Below are 22,737 nucleotides of genomic sequence, written 5' to 3'. Positions count from 1 at the left end.
GATTAATTTAGTTACCTTTATGATAATGCTTAATACTTAAACGAATACTTACCTTTTATAAATACAAACCTGTAAACGAGTTACTTACCTAAATATACTTACCTCTGTCTCCGATCCTCAACTCATGCCGTTCTTGACCTAAAACTTGACCACAGACTTCTTGACTCTCTGCTCCTCAACCGACTTCCAATGGGGAAGACTCTAATTGGACGAGTGACACACAGCGGGACATGATCAATCCCGTCTGGACCTCCCTCGGGCGAGGGTGTCTGGTGGTAATGGTCGAAACACCCGTAGACCCCGAGGTCCACCACTGATGATGTGTCTCAAATTTAGTCTCTACACCACCTGACTAGGTTTTCAAGGGGCTACTTTAATTGGTTGACTCAGAGGACTTCCAGACGCCGAACTGACAATTAACTTAACACCATCCCAACCGACACCCAAAACCTAACAGTCAATTTAGAACTCTATCTTAACTTGGTACTTCAATTTAAACCTAAAAGACTCCGTTCGGTTCCGCATTGAGGCAACAAATAATCAATTTGACCCAAAGAGTAATGCATAGCGGGAGGAGGTCGTCCGAGTGACATGCGCCGGCCCGTGCCTTACCTTTAGTTCTCTACACCAAACCGTGAGTATCGTTGGATGCCACGGGGGGAACTATCGAGATAGATTATCTATACCTAACCCTAACCCTAACCCTAACCCATTTAAAAAGAAAAAAGAAAAAAGAAGAAAAAAGAAAACAAAGAAAAAAAGAAAAAAAAGAAAAAAAATAAGTTTGTTTTAAGGGAGTTTTTTTAGTTTTAATTTTTTTTGGTTTTTATTTTTTGTTTTTATTAAAAATTTAAGTTAAGTTATATATAAAAAATTAAAAAACACCCTCCCATCAATTGAGATGGCGTTTGCCAAGGAGGATGGGGGGTGGCAGCTGGTCCGCCACGGGAGGAGGGGTCGCTCCCGTGGATGGACCTTTGACTCTCGACCCCAAGGCCATAGTTGGTCTTCTTGGGACCGGGGAGGGGTGGGTGCCAGAGGGGAGGCCCGTGCATTCCCCTCTCCCCTGACTTGGGCTGCGCCCTCCCCTTTAACCCTGGCCGTACTCACCCCCTGGTCTGGGCCACGCTCCGCCTCCTGTGCTAGGATGCTCCCCGTCTCCCACTGCCATCTCCAGCCCCCATCGTGGTCCCTCTGTCCGCTCTCCGGCTCCCACCAACCCTAGGCCGGGGGTGGTTTTGACATCAGGGCCCCCCCCCACAGCCCACGGCAGAAGCCGGGGCAAAGGCTGTGGGGGAGAGAGCTAACCCTGGGGGGAGCGGGATGCGGAGTGTGCGGGCGGAGGTGCATGTGATGTGGGGTGGGAGGGGAGTGGAGGTGGCGGGGATGCAGCAGGAGGTGGAGCAGAGGCCTATGATAGATGGTCAGCTTCCCTTGGGGGTGGGTCGGGGAGTTGTGGAGCAGGGGGAGGAGGGGGGACGACGGAGGAGTCCTGGGGGAGAGGAGGAGGGGGGGGAGCATGAGGAGGAGGAGGAGGAGATGTCTGACGACTCCTTCTTGGATGCGGTGGGGAGGGTGGAGAGCAGAGCTGTCCACTCTAATGTAGTGGTTGTAGTACCAGACGTGATTGAAGACAGACAATCAGGACAGAGCACGACACAGATTACAGATGGAACCCTGGGGAGCAGAGAGGGGGCTCCTGCCAGCACGGGGGCTACTCTCACTAGCCCACTGGGCGGGCAGGGCCTTCTCTCTGCCTCCCAGGTTTTGAGTAGAAGACCAACTCGCCACCTCTCAGAAAATCAGGCTCTGAGCCTTGACAGTGACACAGCAGATGCTGGTGCTCGGAGACTACAACCTGTCCAGAATTCCTGATTATCAGCATTCATCGGTGCAGGTTGATAGTTTTCTTGGAGCCCAGATACATCATCTGAAGGGGGTGCTGGAAAAATTAGATGTCTGCTCTACTCCTCAAAAAGTCGTGCTCTCGGTTGGTTTGAATAATTGTCTAAGAAATAATCTTATGGAGACCATCAAAAAACAGTTTCAGCAGCTGAGGGCATGTGCCCGTAGTGTGTTTCCTCACGCACAGATCTTTGTGCCACTGATCCAGTGCTCAGATAAGCTGCCACAGACTGTGCGAGCTCTGGTAGAGCAAACAAATATTTTTCTGTTGGAACATTTTAAAACTCTGGACATGGTGGAGGACCACCAGTTCAGAGTTCACAGTCACGAGCCGGTACATTGGACAGCCAAAACGGCATTAAACATTTTTGAATCTTGGATGAAACAATTAAACTAAGGGGAGGGGGAACGACATTGTTCACCCCCACACATTCTAATGTGCTTAATTTGTCACGGTTTTTTGTGTTAAATCAGGCTGAACAAAAACTGCTGGAGAAGGGTCTCTCTTTTATTGCAACACCACTAAAGGTGGATAGAAATGACTTCAAAAGAGATCTATATGAGTATCACAGGCGTCTGAAACTATTAAATCATTTTGAATATACTACGGACTCGGGTCCGATGTTGTTTGTGGAGCCCTCGAGGTGGGAACCTGAGTGGGATGCAGTGCCTGAGCCACTGCAGAGGCTGATTGGGCTGGACCTGCGGGGACTCCAGGGGACCCGAGCCGTCAATGTAGATGAGGATAATCTGTGTGTGGAGCAGCGACTAGCGCTGGAAGAACTCAAAAAACGAGAGGATATAGTCATAAAGCCTGCGGACAAGGGATCAAAAATAGTTATTATGGATAGAACACAATATCTCATTGAAGCAAACAGAGAACTGAGTAATTCAGTTCATTACAGGCCGCTGTCACACTCCCTACAGTCGGAGACACAGGTGCTGATCCGGAGGATCGTGGAGGAACTGCATGTGAAGAAATACATCTCTTCTAAACAGAGATTTTATCTGTTTGGTCAAGATCCGCCACGTCCAAGGAAACTCTATCTGCTTCCAAAAATCCATAAGGATCCCAGCACTTGGACAGTTCCTCATGAGATTCCTCCGGGTCGGCCCATTGTCTCCGACTGTGGGAGTGAATCATATAGGGTAGCTGAATATATTGATTATTTTTTGAATCCCTTGTCCCAGAAGCATGACAGTTACATTAAAGACACATATGAGTTCGTTTCAAAAATCAAATCTGTGGAGGTTTGTCCTGGAGCCATGCTCTTTTCCATAGATATAGACGCCCTGTATACAAATATAGACACTCAACTTGGTTTAAAAGCGGTTCAACAGGTTTTCAAAAAATACCCGGATCCAGCTTTTAAAACTAGGTTTAACAAAAAATGACTTTGAGTTTGTTTCTAAATATTATTTACAGGTACATGGGACGGCCATGGGGAAGAAGTTTGCCCCGGCATATGCCAACATTTATATGGCTGCCTGGGAGCAAACTGTCTTCCCCAAGTGCCCTCAGGTCCCCATATTGTATATGAGGTACCTGGATGACATATTTGGAGTCTGGACTCACTCAGAGCCTGAATTTAAACATTTTATTAGCATCCTGAATAACCATCATGATTCAATTAAAATAAAGTATAATTTACAAACAGAAAAAATTGAATTTTTAGATACTGAAGTTTTTGTCATGAAAGAGAGCGCAGAAAAGTGGAGACTGGGAACCAGAGTCTATTTTAAACCAACAGACACACACGCTTTGCTACACAAAAACAGCTTTCATCCAAAACACACTTTTAACGGGATTGTGAAGTCCCAACTTATAAGGTTTAAAAGGATTTGTACAAGGCCAGAGGATGTGGAGATGGCCACCAGGACTGTCTTTAAAGCGCTTAGGAGAGGATACAGCCGCACTTTTCTGCGCTCCATAAAGAGGGAGGTTTCTGTGAGCTCCACAGAGGAGAGACAGATTGACTCCAGAGTTGAACAAAACAAAAAAATAGTTCCTCTGGTGACCACTTTCTGTTCGCTCTCACTTAAAATCAACTCAATGGCAAAAACTAATTTTGGAAAACTTCAGGATGCTATTCAGCCTTTGTCTGATTTCAAAATCATATCAGCTTTTAAACGAAACAAAAACCTAAATGATATGTTGGTCCATGCCTCTCTGACACCTAAAGAAAAAAACAAACGGAATGCACATTTTAAAGTAATAAAATATGTAGAAAACAAACACACAGATATGAGTGCTCCAGTCTGGCAAACGTTCCAGCTGGACTCTGACTGTCTTTTTGTGTATAGTGGAAGGAGAGGGGAAAGTGGAAGTCCTGTGTGCCTGTGCTTATTGTATGTCCGATTGGACAACAATTTTTTGAGTATGTCTTTGATTTCTTTACCTAACCCTAACTCTTTAATATAAAATAATTCATATTTTTTTAGTTATTATTAATAGATTACAAAGGCTACACAAAAAACAAACAAGGCAACAAAAACTAAAGCACGCTAAAAATGAGTGGCTCTGATGATGGCTGGACTGTGGTGCACTAGGGTAGAAGGAGGAGGGACCATCTGTAAGCACACCTGGGACCAGGGGTGGGGGACTGGCATCCAGGGGAAGTACCGTGCACCTCCCTTCTCCAACAGGAGGTGGGCTCAGTTCCCCTATCCTCTCCCAATGATAAACTCCTAACACAAACTGTGTGTTCACAAAAATGGTATGGAGAGATTCACTGAATTAACTCCTAATCCCCAAAACCTAACCCAAGAATCAACAGTAATCATCATTATACATTTTAGCATCTTTATTATTATTCTTTGTTGCTGGTACCATTGTTGATGTTATTATTAATAACACTATTACACTCATCAGTATCAATATTATCATTAATTTATCATTCACTCATCATGTTATCATTGTTTGGCTCTCATGCACATGAGCACCCAAGCTGTTTGCTTCTCCTCCGTGACCCACCACACACCCTCCTCTCTTTTTTTCTGTCTCTCCCCCTGTTGTTCTCTACAGGTCCTTCTGCCCCAAGCTGCAGAGTTAGAATCTCCAATTGCAGCTGCCTCCATGATCTTGCTCAACACCTACTGCTGAATTATTGTCACTGTTATTAACTATAACTTATACTATGTTTATATCAGTTGCAGTATTATCGTTAACATTAACACTATCATTGCTGATGTTAGTGCTTACTATTATTAGTGTATCTCTCTCTCTTGCTCTCTATCTCAAACCCAGCTGGTTTAGGCAGATGGCCACCCACCCGCAGCCCGGTTCTGCCTGAGGTTTCTGCCTCTAAAAGGACGTTTTTTCTTGCCACTGTCGCCAAGTGCTTGCTCTCGGTGGGAATTGCTGGGTCTCTTTCTTTCCTATACTTTATAGAGAAGGTGTTGACCTCCTCCGATTGGAAAGTGCCTTGAGAAAACTTCTGTTATGTTTTGGCGCCATATAAATAAAACTTGATTTGGTTTGATTAAAACAACTAGTTTGACAGTGATTGAATACAACAGTATATGCATTTGTTCATGATCTGTCTCCTCTCTCTCCCCTTTTCTTCCTCTCTTTCATGCTCTCCTCTGAACCCAACCAGTCATGTCAGATGACTACCTACCTTGACTCTGGTTCTGTTGGAGGTTTCTTCCTGGTAAAGGAAGTTTTTCCTCTCTATTGCCTCCAGGTTCTTGCTTATAGTGGGAACTGTTGGGTTTCTTTTTATAATAAAGTAAGGTGTTGAGCTTATGCTGTAAAATGCCTTAAGCTCAAGTGTTATGATTGAGCGCTGTATAAGTAAAACTTTTTTATTTGAACTTAATAGGTTGTTTCCATTCACTTAAAATGTATTTTCTTTGAGGCAAAAAATGCAAGACTCACCAATTCATGAGCAGAACAGTTGGGGTTCCAGCTATCAAACATGCAATATGTATATTAGCTGATCTTAAACACAAATACTGGTCCAATGTTATTATACAAAATATATCTTGAAAAAGAGATACTGAAAAGACAACCTGATTCCAACTACTTGTGCTGATATTAGCTGATCGTACACAGAGGCACAAGGAAAGTAATTTGTTTGGTTAGGGTTTGGATATCACTTCACATTCATCCAAAAGGAGTACACAAACACTCCTGTGCTGGTTTCTAAAAAGTTGAGAAGAGGAGAATATAAAGTCATGTAACATGTCATCTCTTCAGAAGTCTTTCCAACATCACTATAGTTTTTTAACAGTGTATGTCAGGCCAAACCAGCCTCAAGACACATTTGATAGAAGTGACCCCGCAGACACATGAGCTGTGAGGGTGAGTCTGTCTCTGCAATGAAACCTTGGTCCATCACAATGACCCTGAGAACACAGACACAACAGGAGACAGAGGAGTCAGACAAGTCTGAGACATAAGACAGAGAAACAACAGACAGGCATGTCAGCCACAGAGAACATAAAAAATAGCTGAGTCAGAGAGACAAGAAGACATAGTCGAGTCAGAGAGAGAGCAAGAGACAGACAAGGATAGACAAGTGTAACATATCAGAGAGATGAGTTAGATAAACAGCAAGACAAGTCAAAAAACAAGTCAGAAAAGAGAATGATGAGTCAAAGAGATGAGACAGAGAGAGAATAAATAACAGATGACTCAGAGGCAACAACAGATGCCCGTTATCCTTGAAGAATGCCTATTATCCTAAACTCTGAATCTGCATACAGTCTGATGTGCAAAAAAGGACAGAAAGTCAACTACCTTTAAATCGATGAAATCATGAACATTTTTACAGTGATGAAGTTACCTGCTGCTGTATAATGAGGTGTTTCATTAATTGAACAGAGAGAAACTGTGCATAGTCTAATATGAAGCAGAACATTAGTTTCGATGTTTCTGTTTCATGTTAAATTATTGATTATTGAAGTCTCTGCTGTTATGATAATCCTATACAGTCATCAGCTTATTAGGCAGGACATAAATAATTCTACATACTTTTCAAAACTAAGATACAAACAATACTTGCAAATATGTTGTCTGGGCAGGAAATAATTAAATACACCCAACCTAACTGAAAATAGAAAATTGATAACCACCACAAAACATGACATAGTAGTTGTATCTGTGATCATACTGACATTAGACCAGAGCAGTACAACTGGTACCTGGTGTAGTCCATGATTGTGTTGAGACGGTGAGCAATGGTTATGACTGTACAGTCATCAAACTGAGTACGAATGGTGGACTGGATCAGCTGATCTGTCTTCAGGTCCACAGCTGCTGTGGCTTCATCAAGAACCAGGATCCTTGTCTTCCTCAGCAGAGCTCTGGCCAAACACAGCAGCTGTCGCTGACCAAGACTGCAGACAAACACATGACAGCTTCATGACCTCTGACTTGTAATTTCACTTACTTTTAACATGGACTATTACCTACAACATCTTTCCACAATTTTTATAGCATTGTCGATCTATATTCTGTAAGCATCAAGACATCTCATCCACCTGCTGATCAACTGCTCCTGCCAAGTAACTAACCTGTTATATCAATGCACACCTTGAAGTCATCAGCGTGTTTCCATCTGTTAATTGTAACCTTATATCTAACATCATGTGCTGCAGCATATGATATGATGTACAGTTAATTAGTGTTTGTGTGCTATACACAAATCAACCACAACAAAACCACCTGCATAATATTGTGTAGGTTTCCTTCACCCCCCCTGAACAGCTATGATGTGGGGATGCATGGACTTCACATGACTTCTGAAAGTCTCTTCTGGTATCTGGCACCAAGACGTTAGCAGCAGATCCTTTAAGTCCTTGTAAATAGCAAGGCGGGGCCACCATGGATCAAACTAATTTTTATTGCAAACCACACAGATGCTTGAGATGCTTGAGATCTGGGCAATTTAGAGGTCAAGACAACACTTTCAACTTGTTGTCAAATACCTCAAACCAAGAGGCCACTGTCATCAGGTATACTGTTGCCATGACAGGGTGTACTTGGTCTGCATCATTATGTGGTGAAAGCTAAATTCATATGAATGCCCAGAGCATCACACTGACACTGCTGGCTTTTTCTCCATCATGAATGATAGGATATCATGAACCTAACCATGTGTGACATACAGTCAGTAACTGTAATATGCAGTCATTTGTAATGTACAGTCAGTTGGTATGTGATATGCAGTCATTGGTTCATGAGCTGAATGATTTGTCTTCTGATGAGCCTCATTAACAATCCCATTTGTAGGTGGTTCTACCTGAGGTTCTCTCCTCCTTCACAGCATTGATGGTTGAGTTTTTGTGGCAGTGCTGACACAAAGCTGCCAAGGTGAGCCAGTTCCAGAGCTCTCCACAGATCTTCATCTGAACACATTTCAAAGGGGTCCAGATTCATCCTCAGAGAACCAGAAAACAACACTGGGTCCTGGAAATGAAAGGTCAGGTTGCTTTAAAGCCTTTTATTGTTACACAAAACAATAGTCCAGGACACCACTTGATGGGACACCTGGCAACAACATTCACCTGTCCATCAGCCATGATAGTGAGATTACCAATTACTAACTGCATTAACTATTTACACTTCACATGTGTACGTTTACCACAGTATTTGGAATATCAACCTGAGGAATGATGGTAATTCTGGATCTGAGATCATGAAGGCCAATCTGAGCGATGTCGATCCCATCAATTACAATTCGTCCCTTAGCTGCTTCCAGAATCCTGAAGATTCCCAAAGTGAGAGAAGATTTTCCAGCCCCTGTTCTTCCAACAATCCCCACCTGACAATTGATAAACTTGATCAATGAATATTCAAAAGATACATGCCATCACACATCATAAATTTTATACCCTGTTGGAGTCTCAAGCCATGTATCCTGAAAAGAACAATGGAGAGACCTACATGTCCCTCCAAAAGCCTGAGTCTCAAGCCATGAATCCTGAAGAGAACAATGGAGAGACCTACATGTTCCTCCATTAGCCTGAGCCAGAGTTGGTCAACCATTTGAACAACGGAGCCACAACCCCCCCACAATTCATACCTAGGTGTGACTCAGAGTTTGAATGTAAACTCAGCATTGGCATTGGCCGAGGCCAGGCACTCTGAGCAGGGATCCCCAGTGACGTTAGTCAGGTGATAAAAGCAGCACTGCGACCCTCCACCGTTGCTTATTCCCATGCACCAGTTACAGTAGAGAGCTACTCCAGCTCTCTCCGCGATTCAGCTGCTGAAAGGGAGCAATCTGCAAACATTTGACCTTTTTTCACAACTTCTTAAAGCCTAGGTCACAGTCTTAAACTCGCGGGCCGAGTGCATAGACTGTTGTTTGTTTCCTTTTTGTTTTTTTCATTTTTCGGATCCGACGTAGATCGCTGTGCAATCAGCTGATTTCACGTTCTGTGAGGACGAGCATGCCGACTTTGTTAAGGACAAAACAAAGTTCACTATCTCTCATCTGTGATCTTCCTGCTGCTGCCGAGGAACTCATCACACCGTCATCGCCGGGAGAGCGAGACACGAACTGTCGAGCTCCCAGCCAAGGACCGAGCTGTGGAGAAGCAGAGCGGACTTTCTTTTTCTAACTCCGAAGGATTGGAGCAACTCACAGTAAGAGGCTGATGTCTGGGCAGAGACACAATTAGTGTAGCGTGTTATATTTTGCTATTTGACTTATAAGTACTGCATATCTTGTTGTTTTAGATCGTTCACTGTGATCAGCTTAATAAGCCAAATATCACTAGTTAAAGGACCAATATCCAACTAGACGAACTCTGATTCGCTGGCTCCATTATTGTGTAGTGATATTGTGGTGATTATTAACTGTGGTGACGATCTCCTGTGGATTCTTTCCTCTCTTCACCTTTATACTCCCTTTTTTCTCCCAATCACGCACTTCATCTACCTGTCACTCACATTCAGGCTGCCCTAGAGTGTGATCGCGTCATACACGTAAAGCTCAAGGGCCCCTCCCTTTGTTCTCGTTGTTCACACCGTTCACACTCTGTGGCCAGCCGCCATCTTGGCTCTAGCAACGACCTCACTCGCATCACACTGCCCCATCTTGGCTCCTACTGACACGTCACTCACATGACTTTGTCGCCATCTCCTCTCTCTCTCTCTCCCTCACACACACACACACACACACACACACACACACACACACGGTTGTTACATATGTGTTTTGCCTGTAATCATCAAGTTAGTAACCAATGTTTGTTTTAGTTATAGTTGAATTATAATTGGTTTAATATCAAGTAATGTTATTTTGAATAATTATTACTCTTGGCCTGTGAATATTCTCATTTGTCCAGGTCATAGTATCTCAAGGGAATTTTAAATCGAAAGCAACTGGACTTGGTTATTTGTCTAGGAATTTGTCTCTCATCCAAGAGGCTTCATCAGTTCTTGCTCGCACCTGACCAGGCTGGGACTGGTCTGGACTGGAATTATTACTCTTATTAATAAATTTAACTCGTCGTTGTCTGTGATTATTGTGACTATATTTGTGATAACAGCTGGATTCAGGACAGTCAGTGCTCGAATTTACCCTTCAATTAACCTTCTGAGACTGTATTTTGAGCCAACAATTTGGTCATTGGTCCCTGGTGACAGGGTGGTGCCCCGAGGTTACCACTTGTAGTAAACATTTATATATATATATTTTGGTGATAATCATTAATATTATACGCCAATAACTAAATTGCCCCTACCTGTGCACAACAACCCTGTATGAATATTTTTTACTATGTTTATTATTATTTATTAAGTTTATATGTATCATTTCCCCTGTGATGGGTAGTAAAGTTTTTGTGACTATCTTAGCTAACCTTGTCTCTGTTATGGATGTTGATGCAGATGTCCTTTAAGGCCCAGTCCAGACCTTTACGGTACTGCAGTCCATAATCTTCAAACTGGATGGTTCCTGTGGCTGGCCAGGCTGCCGGCAGCATACTGCCTTCGAGAGTCCATGCTGCCTGGAGGGACATATCACAAAGTTCAGCAGCAACATCAAACTCATAGGGGAGATTAGAAAAACTGAGGATGTAACAGAAACAGAAGAACTCATTCCTTCACTTTTGACTCAACAAACATTGACAAGATAATGGGGTCTCATTTATGAATGCATCTATAAAACAAGATTTAAAAGTGTGTATAAAAAATTGTCTGTACTACTTTTAATGTTATACATTGCCCCTGGTGTTAATAAACTAATTAACTATTATAAATACCACCAGTTCTGTAGCCATACAGGCTACAGCTCTCTAGTAGTCTTAATGTTTGAATTTACTTGTTGTGGACAAAATTAGAACAAGAAAAATTAATACAAAAAACAGACAACCTTAACCCAACCCTAACCCTCACAGACAAGAAGATTACAATATTTTTGTATTAAAAAAAAGCTTCTGTTGTATCCTCAAAGCTGGCATGTAGCAGAGGTTCCCAGCAGGCACCTGGACATAGGCTTGGTCTCATTTTTGATGTGTTCAAATATTGTTACTGGCAGTAATATTTGTATTGCATTGTGTTCTGCAGTGTTCCCAACATGTCCACACTCAATTGGTTGAGTATGACAAATACAACATACAAGTGGTTAGTATGAGTTATGTGATCTGCACAAACCCTCATGATCGACTTGCTATAATAAATGCATCTCCTTGTAAGAATTCAAGTTGTGCCTATTATCACCACACAATACAGAATACTGTCAAACTGTATTTTATTAACGTTGTACCATGACTGAGTTCATTGTTAATGCAGACTGATTACAACAGTATATTATTGACAAATATGAGAGGTCAGCTCACTGCTTCAATACTAGAGAAATGAGACAAAACATAGTCATTATGTACTCTGAAAGAAATGCTGACCTTTTTTTCCAAATAAAAATTGAAAGGCAGGAATGATACTTGACAATATATCCATTATTGTATGTTTCACAGTAGATATGTGATATTGTATATCTGTAATTTAGGTTTGTGTGTGACTATACCAGACTACCACTAGAAAGCAGTTGCTATACCTATTAAGCACATTTTCTAGTACAGGCAAATGATAAATTGGATTCTGGATGCAGTAGTCAATAAATGACACCGCTGGCTCCCAGATGCTGTTTCTGTATAAACTTGCTTCTGCTGTAAAGCAGCGAACCTCTTTGGGTGTGCTGTCGTACTCTTTTACTCGCTCCACTGACACAATGTTGTTCTCCACATCAGTCCAGGATCGAACAATCCAGCTCAGGATTCCTGTAACCTGAAAAATCATAAACATAAAGCCACCATCATCAATCTGAAGCTCTATTTGTTTTATCTATTTTTCTTACAGGTGACGCAGGAAAGTTTCTGCCAACCAATGCAGAGAGCTGAGCTTTCAGTCCAGGCAGCAATACCTGGCAGTCAGTCCTGTATGTCAAACACAAGTTGTTGCTGTGATGCTGGTGAGAGATCCCATCCATGTTGCTTAACCTGATGCTGGTTCTTGTTGGTTTCATATGAAAAACAAAATTTATCATCTGTCACACCTTCTCTGGGAAGGTTGTTTGTGACAAGAAAAGTCACAACCACGTGCAGAATCTCACCTGTGACTGATGAATATTCAAAGATAAGATCTGTATTGTATTGTATTTATGACAATGTTACGTAGTCATGTTACAGGTTGTCCAGTGTCTGATATATTTTCAGATATATTGTCAGTTGGATGGTTGCAGAATGTATATAGATCACAGTAAACACTGCATTTCCTCAGGTCCCCAGCGAAAAAACTTTTAACAAATTTCTAGTGGATCTGAGGAGTGGTTGTCAAGAACATTAAAGGACTGACAGACTGACTAACACCTTTACTAGTAGAATATTATTTGAAATAAATAGCTTATTACACAATAATATGCTCATGACACAGAAAAACTTTAATGTGTACATTGAAAGACAAAATTAAGGACTCAAAGCAATTCATTGTTGATGAAATGCATCAGGGTCAATGGAGGAAGAACTGGTTTCTAGCTGTTTTTTTGTAAATGCAGAATATGGGTCATTTCCCTGTGTATTCTCTACCTGAACTGCTAAAACATTCTTTAAATGAGTAACTGAACTATAAAGACTGTCAGAACCATTGAATTATTCAATGGTTTAAGAACAGTTGCTTTAACATAGGCACAAACTCCTTTTAACCTGGAGAGAGTGGGAAACTGCCAATCCCACAATGCCTGGACTGAGTTCATCCCGACTTCGTACTGACAAGATGGCTGCAGCCAAAACAAGCAGATTCCCCAAAAACTCCAGATTCACTGCCAGCCACCTGAGACAAACAAATGCAATTGAAACAATTTAAATATCTTGAAGATATCATTGAACTTTAGAAATATCTAAATATATAAATATTCAGCAGAACAAACACTTAGTATATTTTATGTAGTTTGAATGAACCTGGTGGCAATGAAGCGAGGAAAATAAGCTTCCTGGTTGTTGTCAATGTGATGGTCGGCCTGCAGTACAAAGTGCTGCTGTTCACCAAAGGCTCGGATGACAGCAGTGCCCTGCACTGTCTCATTGAAATGGCTGTAAATTGGCGAGCGACTCACTGCCTCCAGTCGTCGCAACTGACACGATGATGCCACATAGAAACTCTGGAGAGCAAATGCACAGTAATAATAATAATTTATGAAGAGACGCTCAGATATGATAAAATTCAAGAGAAACCTTTACCTGTATGAAGATGTAGATGCAGGTGAGAGGGAGGAGTACCAGCCCTGCGATCGGTGTGGCCAACAACACAATGATGCAGATCTCCAGCAGCTTGAACAGGTAGCCCAGCATCATCTTCAGCCCATCAGGAATCATGCAGTCAATGGCATCAATCTCTTTGGAGAAACGGTTCAAGAGGTTTCCACTGGGCGTCATCTCAAAGAAGGAAATAGGCGAATGCAGAACACTGTGTAGAAGATCGGCATGAAGGTGACGTGATGCTACAATGCCACCCATAGCGATGGCAAGTGTCGTTCCAAACATGGCCATCCCTGAAATACAGACACTCGAGTCACCAGGGCACCACAGGCTGGTTTTAGTTGAGCGTTGGATGATATTTTGTGCTTTCTCCTAAAAGTTTGAATACATTTAATATAGATCTATCGTCTCACCCTGAGTGAAGCCAAGTGCTGTGAACACAGTCAGTTTCAGCTCGTGGTTACTCTGAGTGCCATTGATGAGTGCCTCATCAGCCCAAAGGCTAAGCCAATAGTTATAGGCCAATGAAACTGCCTGCTGGAAGGCACAGAGGAAGATGATGGTCATGATAAAGCTCAGGCCGATGGTCCTGAAGTACTCTCTGTACATCTGCAGCTTCACCTGACAACAAAAGCAGAACTCTGTGAATTCACTCACTTCCTGAAACTCAGAGAAAACAAAGACATGAGTTTGGTTCTTCAGTTTGATCTTCAGTTTATATTTTCAGTAAATTACTCTGCTCTTTTGCCGTGAATGCACTCATCTCTTTGTATTTTTCTTTTTTTCTTACTGTAATTTTGTATGTTCATCATTACATGCATATAGATTCTGCTCCCTGATTAAATCTTCCTTTTCAAGAATATTTACATTTGACTGCTCTTCCATAGTTATAATGCTGTAATACTACTTGTGATATTAATACAAACATTACTGATGCTGATGAAAAGAAGGACCCACCCTCCCTGTGTGAGCCTTGTCAGCCTCTGTCAGTTTACCAGCAGCCTCAGCATCCAAATCCTCATCAACAGCCTCCATCAGCTGAACACTGGCACTGCTCATATCAAAGCTAAAACAGACACAGAAACACACAAACACATAGAAAGAAAAAAAACTTGCTCATAAACAAATAACACACATAAACTCACATAGAAATAGAATCACAAATATAAATGAACACATTGCAGTGGTTATGAATGTGATATTACATGAAAGTTCCTGTTCACCTAAAACACTGTCCTCCATTTGTGGACCATATGATGTCAGGGACGATTGGTCACACCAGTAATATCCCCCACCTCATTTTGATTTTCTGTTGACTTCTGGTAAGTTTAAAGTCCACATACATAACCCTGGATATTACTCTTCTAGACAGCTAAACAACCTGCTAGAGGTCAATGATTTTTCTCAGCATGTAACTGGGCACACTCATAATCATACTTTAGATCTCGTTATGTCCATAAAAGTTCATGTATTTTCTGACATTTCCTTATCAGACCATTACAGAATTTTCTTTGAAATAAGTCTTAATCCTGTGAGGGTCACTGTCCAGAAACAGTAACTACCTGCTAACTCAGCTAACATTTTTATGACGTGCTCTATCAGGTGAGACACCAAGGTGCCCTCTGAGGATATTTTAACCATTGTAAACACCTCTTTACAAACTGATATTTTTTCCAATTCACTCTAATCTTCAATTGTTAAACCACTTTTAAAGAAGGTCACTTTAAAGCCATTTATTATTAGTAAATACAGACAAATCTCTAACCTCCCATTCCTGAGCAACATCAAGAGACCCAAGTGTTGGGTTGGTCTGTGTGGGCCAGCACTAGACTGGTATTTATTATTTGATCAGTGAGGGAATCAATACAACAAACTTCCAATAAAGGCACACGCATCAGTGTTGTCATCCACATTGTTGCTACCTGCCTAAAATGCTGTCAAAAATCTGACTTTACTCCAATTTTACACCATTTTTATTTTACACTTTTTAACTCTTTGGTGTTGTAAACTGCATATTTTAACTGGACAAAGGTTTTTAGTCAGTAGATGGCTAGATTTCCTAGATTGCTAGGGAATCTAGATGACTAACCTAACAAAACAATCATGCCTACCATGCAACTGGAAATTGGCGCTCTGTACAAAATGACCTGTGTCCCTAAGGAGGATGGGTGTCCAACGAGCTGCAGAAGGAATCACTACTGCCCAGCTTCATGGAAGTACTGCTAAGGCAGTCCAAAAAAATTGGCTTTAACAGTCAAGAATGGTGAAACTGGCTTTAGCTTTTATGCTCCAAGCTACTGGAACATGCTGCCTACTCAAATAAGATCAGCAATCATTTTATAGTCTTCTTCTTCACTGTGTTTGAATTATATTAAATGTGTGTATTATTATGTTTGTATTATTATTGATATATATAGACCAAATATTATTATTTTTTGTGATTATTAAAACATTTAAACATCGGTTTGTGTTTTTACCTGATCAGCTGCTCCTGAGAGAGATCGATGGAGAAATCAGTCATACTGAGGCGAGACACCGACTTCCTGCTGCCTACACGCACAAAATACACACATATACATACACACACACACACAGACACACAAAAACACCCACACACAATATACAAGCTGCAGGTTTCCTACTGATGACCAAACTAAAGTCAGAGAGACCCCACAACAAACAAGAGCTGAATGTGGCTGCAGTGAATCTCTGGAAGAGCATCACCAGGGGAGATATAAAGTCTACTGATGTCTGTGGCTGACGTCTACCAGTGAACATAGACTTGGACCCCACCAAGGAAACTATAGTAGTTACTGTGGTTTCATTCTGCTGTTAGTATCATATCTTACTTTTGTCACGGAGGGTGGTGCTCTCTCTGTGCTGGCTTCCACTGAAGTTTTGAATTAATTTGGCGAAGGCTCCCTTTTTGTCCATCAGCTCCATGTAGGAGCCCATTTCAGAGATGTGACCATCCTTCATCACCAGGACCAGGTCTGCTTTAGAAAGGAAACTGAGGCCGTGAGTCACCAGCACCCGGGTCTGAAAAACACATCAACACACATTACAGTGTTTAAACAGGAGTTGGTTGTGGACTGCTCTAATTCTGACAGTTGACAGATCAACATGAGCCAGGTATCTCCTGCACCACAGAAGACTTTAGTGAAAATTAGCTAAATTTGGGGAAATATAGCATTAATAAGAATTATCATGCAGGACCATTTTAATTATTCAATCAGCGACATTATTGCAGAGTCAGTATCATAAAACTACTGTTTGTCTGGATGACCAGTCCCACCTTGTCTTTCAGGAGTCCTCTTGGTCCAATTACGCGATCAAAAATATGTTGTCCTACATGCGCATCCACAGCTGACAGTGGGTCGTCCAACAGGTAGACATCTGACTTCCTGTAGACAGCCCGAGCCAGACTCACCCTCTGCTTCTGACCCCCGGACAGGTTCAGACCCTGCGGTCAGAAAATACATTATCAAAAAAGTACAATGACAATACACAGTAGAGCACGCAACACTGAACAGTCAGAGAGTCCATATTTAGTTTAACATAAGCCTTCCTGCACAGAGACCCTTATTCCTCAGAAGCAGTCCAGTTCCAGGAGACAGACCTTACCTCTGAGGGAAGGAGGGGGACTCCTGTTGACAGGTTCATGTAAATATACCCTAACTTTTGGTGGCTGGACAGGGTGGTGGATTGGGTCAGTGCTGGTACCTTCTCCCCAATCTCAGTGCTATCTCCAGCAGGCAGTAGGTCCAGGTCTGGCAGCAGAGCGCAGGCTTCTAGCACACGATGGTACCAGCTCTCCTTCCTCTCTCCACCAAACAAAATGTTGTCCTTCAAGGAGACATTCTGGATCCAGGCCTGCTGGGGGACATAGGCCACTGAGCCCTGCACTCCAAAGACAACATAAGCTCTATTAGTATTACTTAATGAGAACAGTCAGTTCCATTACTTTAAAGGATGATTTACCAACATGTCTAAATCTTATCTGAGTGTTTCATTTCCAGCTGTGACACAGTGGGTGTTATGTGTTAATCATTTAGCTCAATAAGCTACAATGCTAACCAACAGAACTGAAGAAAGTTAAATGATCCTGAGTTTCATGTTGCAGATGCTCTAGGGTTTATGTTAGAATCCAAACTGTGTGTATGGAACCAGTGTTAAGTTCATACAGATGTGGTTTCATTTAATTTTATGGCTGCTAAACAGTACTAGCGTAGTTCAACAGAGCTAAAATGTAAGTTTGGTTTCTGACATCACACATTCCTTACAAGTCATTCAGTCACAATCAGTAGCACAAGGTACTGCACATGCTCAGTAGTGTTTCTATCTCTGGTCACGCTCCCACCCTAAATTCTCAATGTAATAAATATAAATGATAATTTTTCAATATAATATAATAAATATAAAGCTCCTGGGTTTAAAGACGAACAAACAGTGCTTGTCATCACCTTGATGGAAACGAAGCCACACCTCCTCTCCATCTCTCCCAACATGGCAGACAGCAGAGATGACTTCCCTGAGCCGACGTGGCCGACCACAGCCACCAAAGTACCTGTCTTCACCTTCATGTTGATCCTCTGCAGACACGGAGGACCATCATGGAACCAAGAGAAGTCCCCACCCTCGATCACAACACTATCTCCATCTGGGGACAGTACATGAGGTAACCATGGTTCTATGCCAGTAAACACGGTTCTATATGCGGAAAAAGGGTTCAAATGGTTTCAAGACATGTTTTCTCATAGTTGTGATAGTTTTGGTTCCAATTCGTGGTTCTACATAGTTCACAGTGGTTACACTTGGCTAAACATGGTTCCAAAATGTGGTTCCATGTGATTCCTACACACAGTTATATCAGGCTCCTTTCCTGTGGAACCAGCTCTCAGTGTGGGTTCAGGAGGCAGACCCCCTCTCTACCTTTAAGATCAGGCTTCAAACTGTCCTCTTTGATAAAGCTTATAGTTAGAGCTGGCTTGGGTATGTCCTGACCCATCCTTTAGTTATGCTGTTATAGAGCTAGACTGCTGGGGGATTCCCATGATGCTCTGGGCTCTCTCTCTCTCTCTCTCTTGACTACTTTATGCCATTAACTTTGTATTTTTTTTCTCTCCCCATTTGTGCTTCTCCTCTCTCTCCCTCTCTCTGTCCTCATTCTGCAGGTCTCTCTGCCTCTGGAGCAGCAGGATCCAGATCCACCACTACTCATCATTACTATTAACCACTGTTATCTGTCATTATTATTGATGACCCCCCCCCCCCCCCCCCTTCTCCTCCTAAACCCAACCGGTCGAGGCAGATGGCCACCCACCCTGAGCCCGGTTCTGTTGGAGGTTTCTTCCTGTTAAAAGCCCCCCCCACACAGCCAAGCGCTTGCTCTTTGTGGGAACTGTTGGGTTTTTCTCTATAACAAAGTAAGATCTCGACCTTACCCTGTAAAGAGCCTTGAGATAATGTATATTATGATTTGGCACTATGCAAATAAAACTGAATTGAATTGAAAATTCTCTGTGTTGTAACATGTTTCCCATGAGGAAAGAGCAGCAGCCTTTTCATGACAGTATCAGGATCAGATCTCTTAAAAGCCCAGGTCCTGTCCTGTCACATGATTTTGTGCTGTCTGTCTTTCCTGTGCTGAAAGTCTCTCTCCTCCATCTTGCTGCTCTGTCTGGACGTCTTCACCTTTCTCCTTCCTGTCTGAACAAATTTTAGGACTATTCTTCTGAACACTAAACTGATCAAATGTGCAGTATAGATGAAAAATATTTAAAATCACTTCTATGTTAATCTTCAACATATTTACCATTAACTGACAATGACACAGTGACAATTCAGAATCCTGTATTTTCCTGCCTCAGTGTTGTTATTCTTCCTGGTTCATCATCTGGAATGTCATATACAGTGATAATAACATCATATTTAAAAACATTTGATGACTTTTTATACAAGTGGTTTTATAGGCTACCCCTCTGAGCTATTTTACCCCAAAAAATGGCTGCTGTCCTCTCTGCTTGCTAAACTGCAGCCTTTGTCAGTTCCAGCAGCCTTAATGAGTTGTACAGGTGTGTGTAATGCCATACCTGAGGTATGAGGAAGTCTCTCCACATTGTTAGACTTCAGTTCGTCTTGACACAGGAAGTTTGTTAGACGTCTGAGTGAGACAACGGCCTGATCACAACAAAATAGATTCATCATAGAAACATTAAAAACAGATAAATTCTCTGAAAATAGAACTGAAAACTAAAGTGGAACAGATGGCAGATTACTGGAACAACACCTTTCAGAGACCCAATTAAAAATATCATGTTTTCCAATTATAATCATTAAACACATTAAATCTGTCAAACGTTGCTCAGTGTCTTCTGGTAAATGTTATGTACTGTGAACAGGTGTGTGTAATATGGGAGAACCACAAGGCCCCAAACTAGAACTTTTTATTCTTTTTTGATCATAAATGCTGAAGCATGGGTGTCTCTGATTGGCTGGGACGTACCTGCATGGTGGTGTTCATGGTGAAGGGGAGTTGACTCAGTGGAGTTTTCAGGATATTAATAAGAGCAATCGAAACAAAGATTTTCTGAGCATCCAGAACATTTTGCTCATCAATCAACACGTAGACTCCAAACAGTGACAAGGCGATCTGAGAAAAAGGAAAAAAATCTGTTTGTTAAAAACAATGAACATCAGAAAAGGTAAGTCTGATCAGTTCAGGTGAAACTCACCAGGAAGGAGGAGGAGTTGAATGAAGCAAGAGAGACAGTGTAAAGGATCTGAGATTTTTTCAGGGCTTTCAGTTCTCCGTCTCTCAGGATACCAACTCGTCGCAAGAAAGCTTCCTCCCATGCATAAAACTTCAGGATCTTCACGCCGCTCAAGATCTCATTCATCAGTTTGATCCGACCATCCATGAATTTCATCTGAGCCTCCTGATGATGACCAGCAGCAGATTGTAGAGAATATAGAGCAGATTTGAACTAGTCAGCACAGAAAATATTCAAATACAAAACAAAAAACTGTGAAGCCATCATCTCACCTGCAGTTTGCTTCTCATTTTAGCAATGACTCCATTCAGAGGAAAGATCAGAATAACAGCAGTGATACCAGCCAGAGCAGACAGACCAAGGAGCTGTCAAGCAGTAAATTGCAGATAGATCAATAAAACACTAAAACCAATGAGAGATTAATGATTTTCAGAGGTGCAAATAGAATTGGTGAACTGTCAGAGGCAGAAGCAGAAGCAGCAGAAGCAGGTCTTCCAGGTCTAATGTAGGATTGAATGGTAAAAAACTTGGGGCCTCATTTATACAACAGTGTAGAATCAAGACTAAAAGTGTTTATGTATACAAAGGCTGAAAATAGCACACACTAAAAAGTCTCCAGATTTATAAAAGTGCCTGCATGGGGGTCACATAAAGCAGCAAAGCTAGATGCTATTTAACAGATGTAATATGGACCTGATGTAATATGGACCTGAGATCCTGGAACAAACAACTAAATTCAACAAGTGAACAAATATTATCAATGGCACAGAAAACCACTCCAGTGAGTGACAACCATAAAGTGGTAACCAAAAAGATAGCATATGGCAGCAGCTTGGAAACACCTGGACGGAAGAGATTTGCTTAATCTTCAAGAGATAAGAAATGTTAATCAAGCCCTTTCCTGCAAACTTGAGTCTGAAACTGTAGAAATTAATCAGTCTATCTCAGGACTGAAAACTATATTAGACAAGCAGGAGGAGTGCATTAGCATAGTAAGGGACCAGTTGGTGGGACGAGAATCCTGCATTCTCAAGCTGAGGGGATAAAATGACTTTTTAATGGAGAAAGTTGACCAGCTGGAAAACTACAGCCAAAACAACAATATACGTGTCATCAACCTCAAGGACAGCAGCAAGGAAAATGCCCCAATTAACTTCTTTGCCAACTGGACCCCAACTTTGCCACCTTAGCACAAGAGCACATCACCAAGCTCCTGATTATAGAACGGGCACTTCGGCCTCTTGCACCACATCCACCTGCAAACTAGTGGCCATGACCTGACCTGATATGTTTTATGGCAAGTCTGTGCTGTTTTTTTCCCCAACCTGAGCACCAGCTAATGAGGACCAAATTACGAAGGAGCTTCAATCTATGGGTATTCAGTGCCCTTTTAATATTTGAAAAAATAAAAAAACTCCTGTCACAATCTCAGAAATTATTATTGATCCACCAGGCCCATATGTATTAGTTAATGTAAGATTTATTCAGAAACCTGAACACTTTTAAATCCATACACCCAACTGTGATGATGAATCCTTTATTCAGGTATTTAGGATATCTTTCTCAAGGTATCAGTTGGACAAAAAAAAAAAATTTGTTACAGGCGACATTAATTTTTGCTTGGACCGTACTCTAGGTAAGTCAACCTTGACAATACCCAAAACAAAAGTAGCCAAAACTTTGGCTTTTGTGAAAGAACTAAACTTAGCAGATGTGTGGAGGCAAATGCACCCTCAAACAAGAGACTATGCTTTCTATTCCTGCCCTCATAATTCTCACACTAGAACTGTGAAAAATTACTACCCTTCTTAAAAAAGAACTGATTTCTGCAAGTTTATTATGGACCAAATCACTCTTACTGTGAGACAAACTGTGCTTCCCCTCCCAACAGTTTTATATTATGGGACACGCTAAAAGCTTCCTTAAGGGGACAAATCATTTCTTATACAAAAAGTATTAAAAGGAAATACATGGCAGAGATATAAGCATTAGAAGCAGAGATCTTTAAACTGAAGGAGTTCCAACAGTCTGCATCCAGAGTATTATACTAATCGCTTGTACATGAGAGCATATGAAATGTAAAATACCAAGAGTATCTATGGGGAAATTGATATGGGATTATAGATTAGGGGGCCTTCGGTTACCCATCTTTAAAAAATATTATTTGGGAACTCAAAGGCGATTTATTTCATTCTTCTTTGAGGATGATGATGCCCCCTCCTGGATACAAATTGAACTGCAACCCCTGAAAGAAAAGGTATTCAGTGATTTTATTTACAAATGAAACTCCAGAACTATACTCAACAAGAGTAAAAACCCTGTTTTTGAACATTTAATTAAAGTATGGTGTGAC

At 41.6% G+C, this 22,737-nt stretch overlaps 1 protein-coding gene across 6 annotated transcripts in view; it reads right to left on the bottom strand.

The window, feature by feature from the left end:
* Positions 1 to 3,791: 3,791 nt before the first annotated feature.
* Positions 3,792 to 22,737, bottom strand: part of LOC139614653 (multidrug resistance-associated protein 1-like) — a 38,160-nt gene continuing 19,214 nt past the window's right edge. Inside the window, exons 11-30 of one of the 6 annotated variants that reach the window (XM_071472093.1) lie at positions 20,657 to 20,749; positions 20,346 to 20,549; positions 20,117 to 20,263; positions 19,704 to 19,791; positions 18,075 to 18,271; positions 17,335 to 17,511; positions 16,907 to 17,074; positions 16,461 to 16,650; positions 16,089 to 16,161; positions 14,569 to 14,677; positions 14,025 to 14,145; positions 13,594 to 13,904; positions 13,315 to 13,514; positions 13,060 to 13,186; positions 12,044 to 12,145; positions 10,723 to 10,869; positions 8,517 to 8,675; positions 8,154 to 8,320; positions 7,054 to 7,248; positions 3,792 to 6,255 (exon numbers count right to left, since the gene is read on the bottom strand). In XM_071472093.1, the coding sequence (XP_071328194.1) occupies positions 6,147 to 6,255; positions 7,054 to 7,248; positions 8,154 to 8,320; positions 8,517 to 8,675; positions 10,723 to 10,869; positions 12,044 to 12,145; positions 13,060 to 13,186; positions 13,315 to 13,514; positions 13,594 to 13,904; positions 14,025 to 14,145; positions 14,569 to 14,677; positions 16,089 to 16,161; positions 16,461 to 16,650; positions 16,907 to 17,074; positions 17,335 to 17,511; positions 18,075 to 18,271; positions 19,704 to 19,791; positions 20,117 to 20,263; positions 20,346 to 20,549; positions 20,657 to 20,749 (3,084 nt within the window). In that variant the 3' untranslated portion in view covers positions 3,792 to 6,146. Of the gene's footprint in view, positions 6,256 to 7,053; positions 7,249 to 8,153; positions 8,321 to 8,516; positions 8,676 to 10,722; positions 10,870 to 12,025; positions 12,146 to 12,281; positions 12,370 to 13,059; positions 13,187 to 13,314; positions 13,515 to 13,593; positions 13,905 to 14,024; positions 14,233 to 14,568; positions 14,678 to 16,088; positions 16,162 to 16,460; positions 16,651 to 16,906; positions 17,075 to 17,334; positions 17,512 to 18,074; positions 18,272 to 19,703; positions 19,792 to 20,116; positions 20,264 to 20,345; positions 20,550 to 20,656; positions 20,750 to 22,737 lie in introns of those variants that run through there. The other 5 variants (XM_071472090.1, XM_071472092.1, XM_071472094.1 and 2 more) reach the window with 5 other exon arrangements.

The sequence above is a fragment of the Trachinotus anak genome, unplaced genomic scaffold (genome assembly GCF_046630095.1).
Source record: "Trachinotus anak isolate AG129_WGS33_773 ecotype Australia unplaced genomic scaffold, CSIRO_AGI_Tana_v1 ptg000035l, whole genome shotgun sequence".
In the NCBI taxonomy this organism is placed as follows: Eukaryota; Metazoa; Chordata; class Actinopteri; order Carangiformes; family Carangidae; genus Trachinotus; species Trachinotus anak.
The sequence above is the reverse complement of the archived record's forward strand: the minus strand, read 5'-3'. Positions and strand labels throughout refer to the sequence as shown.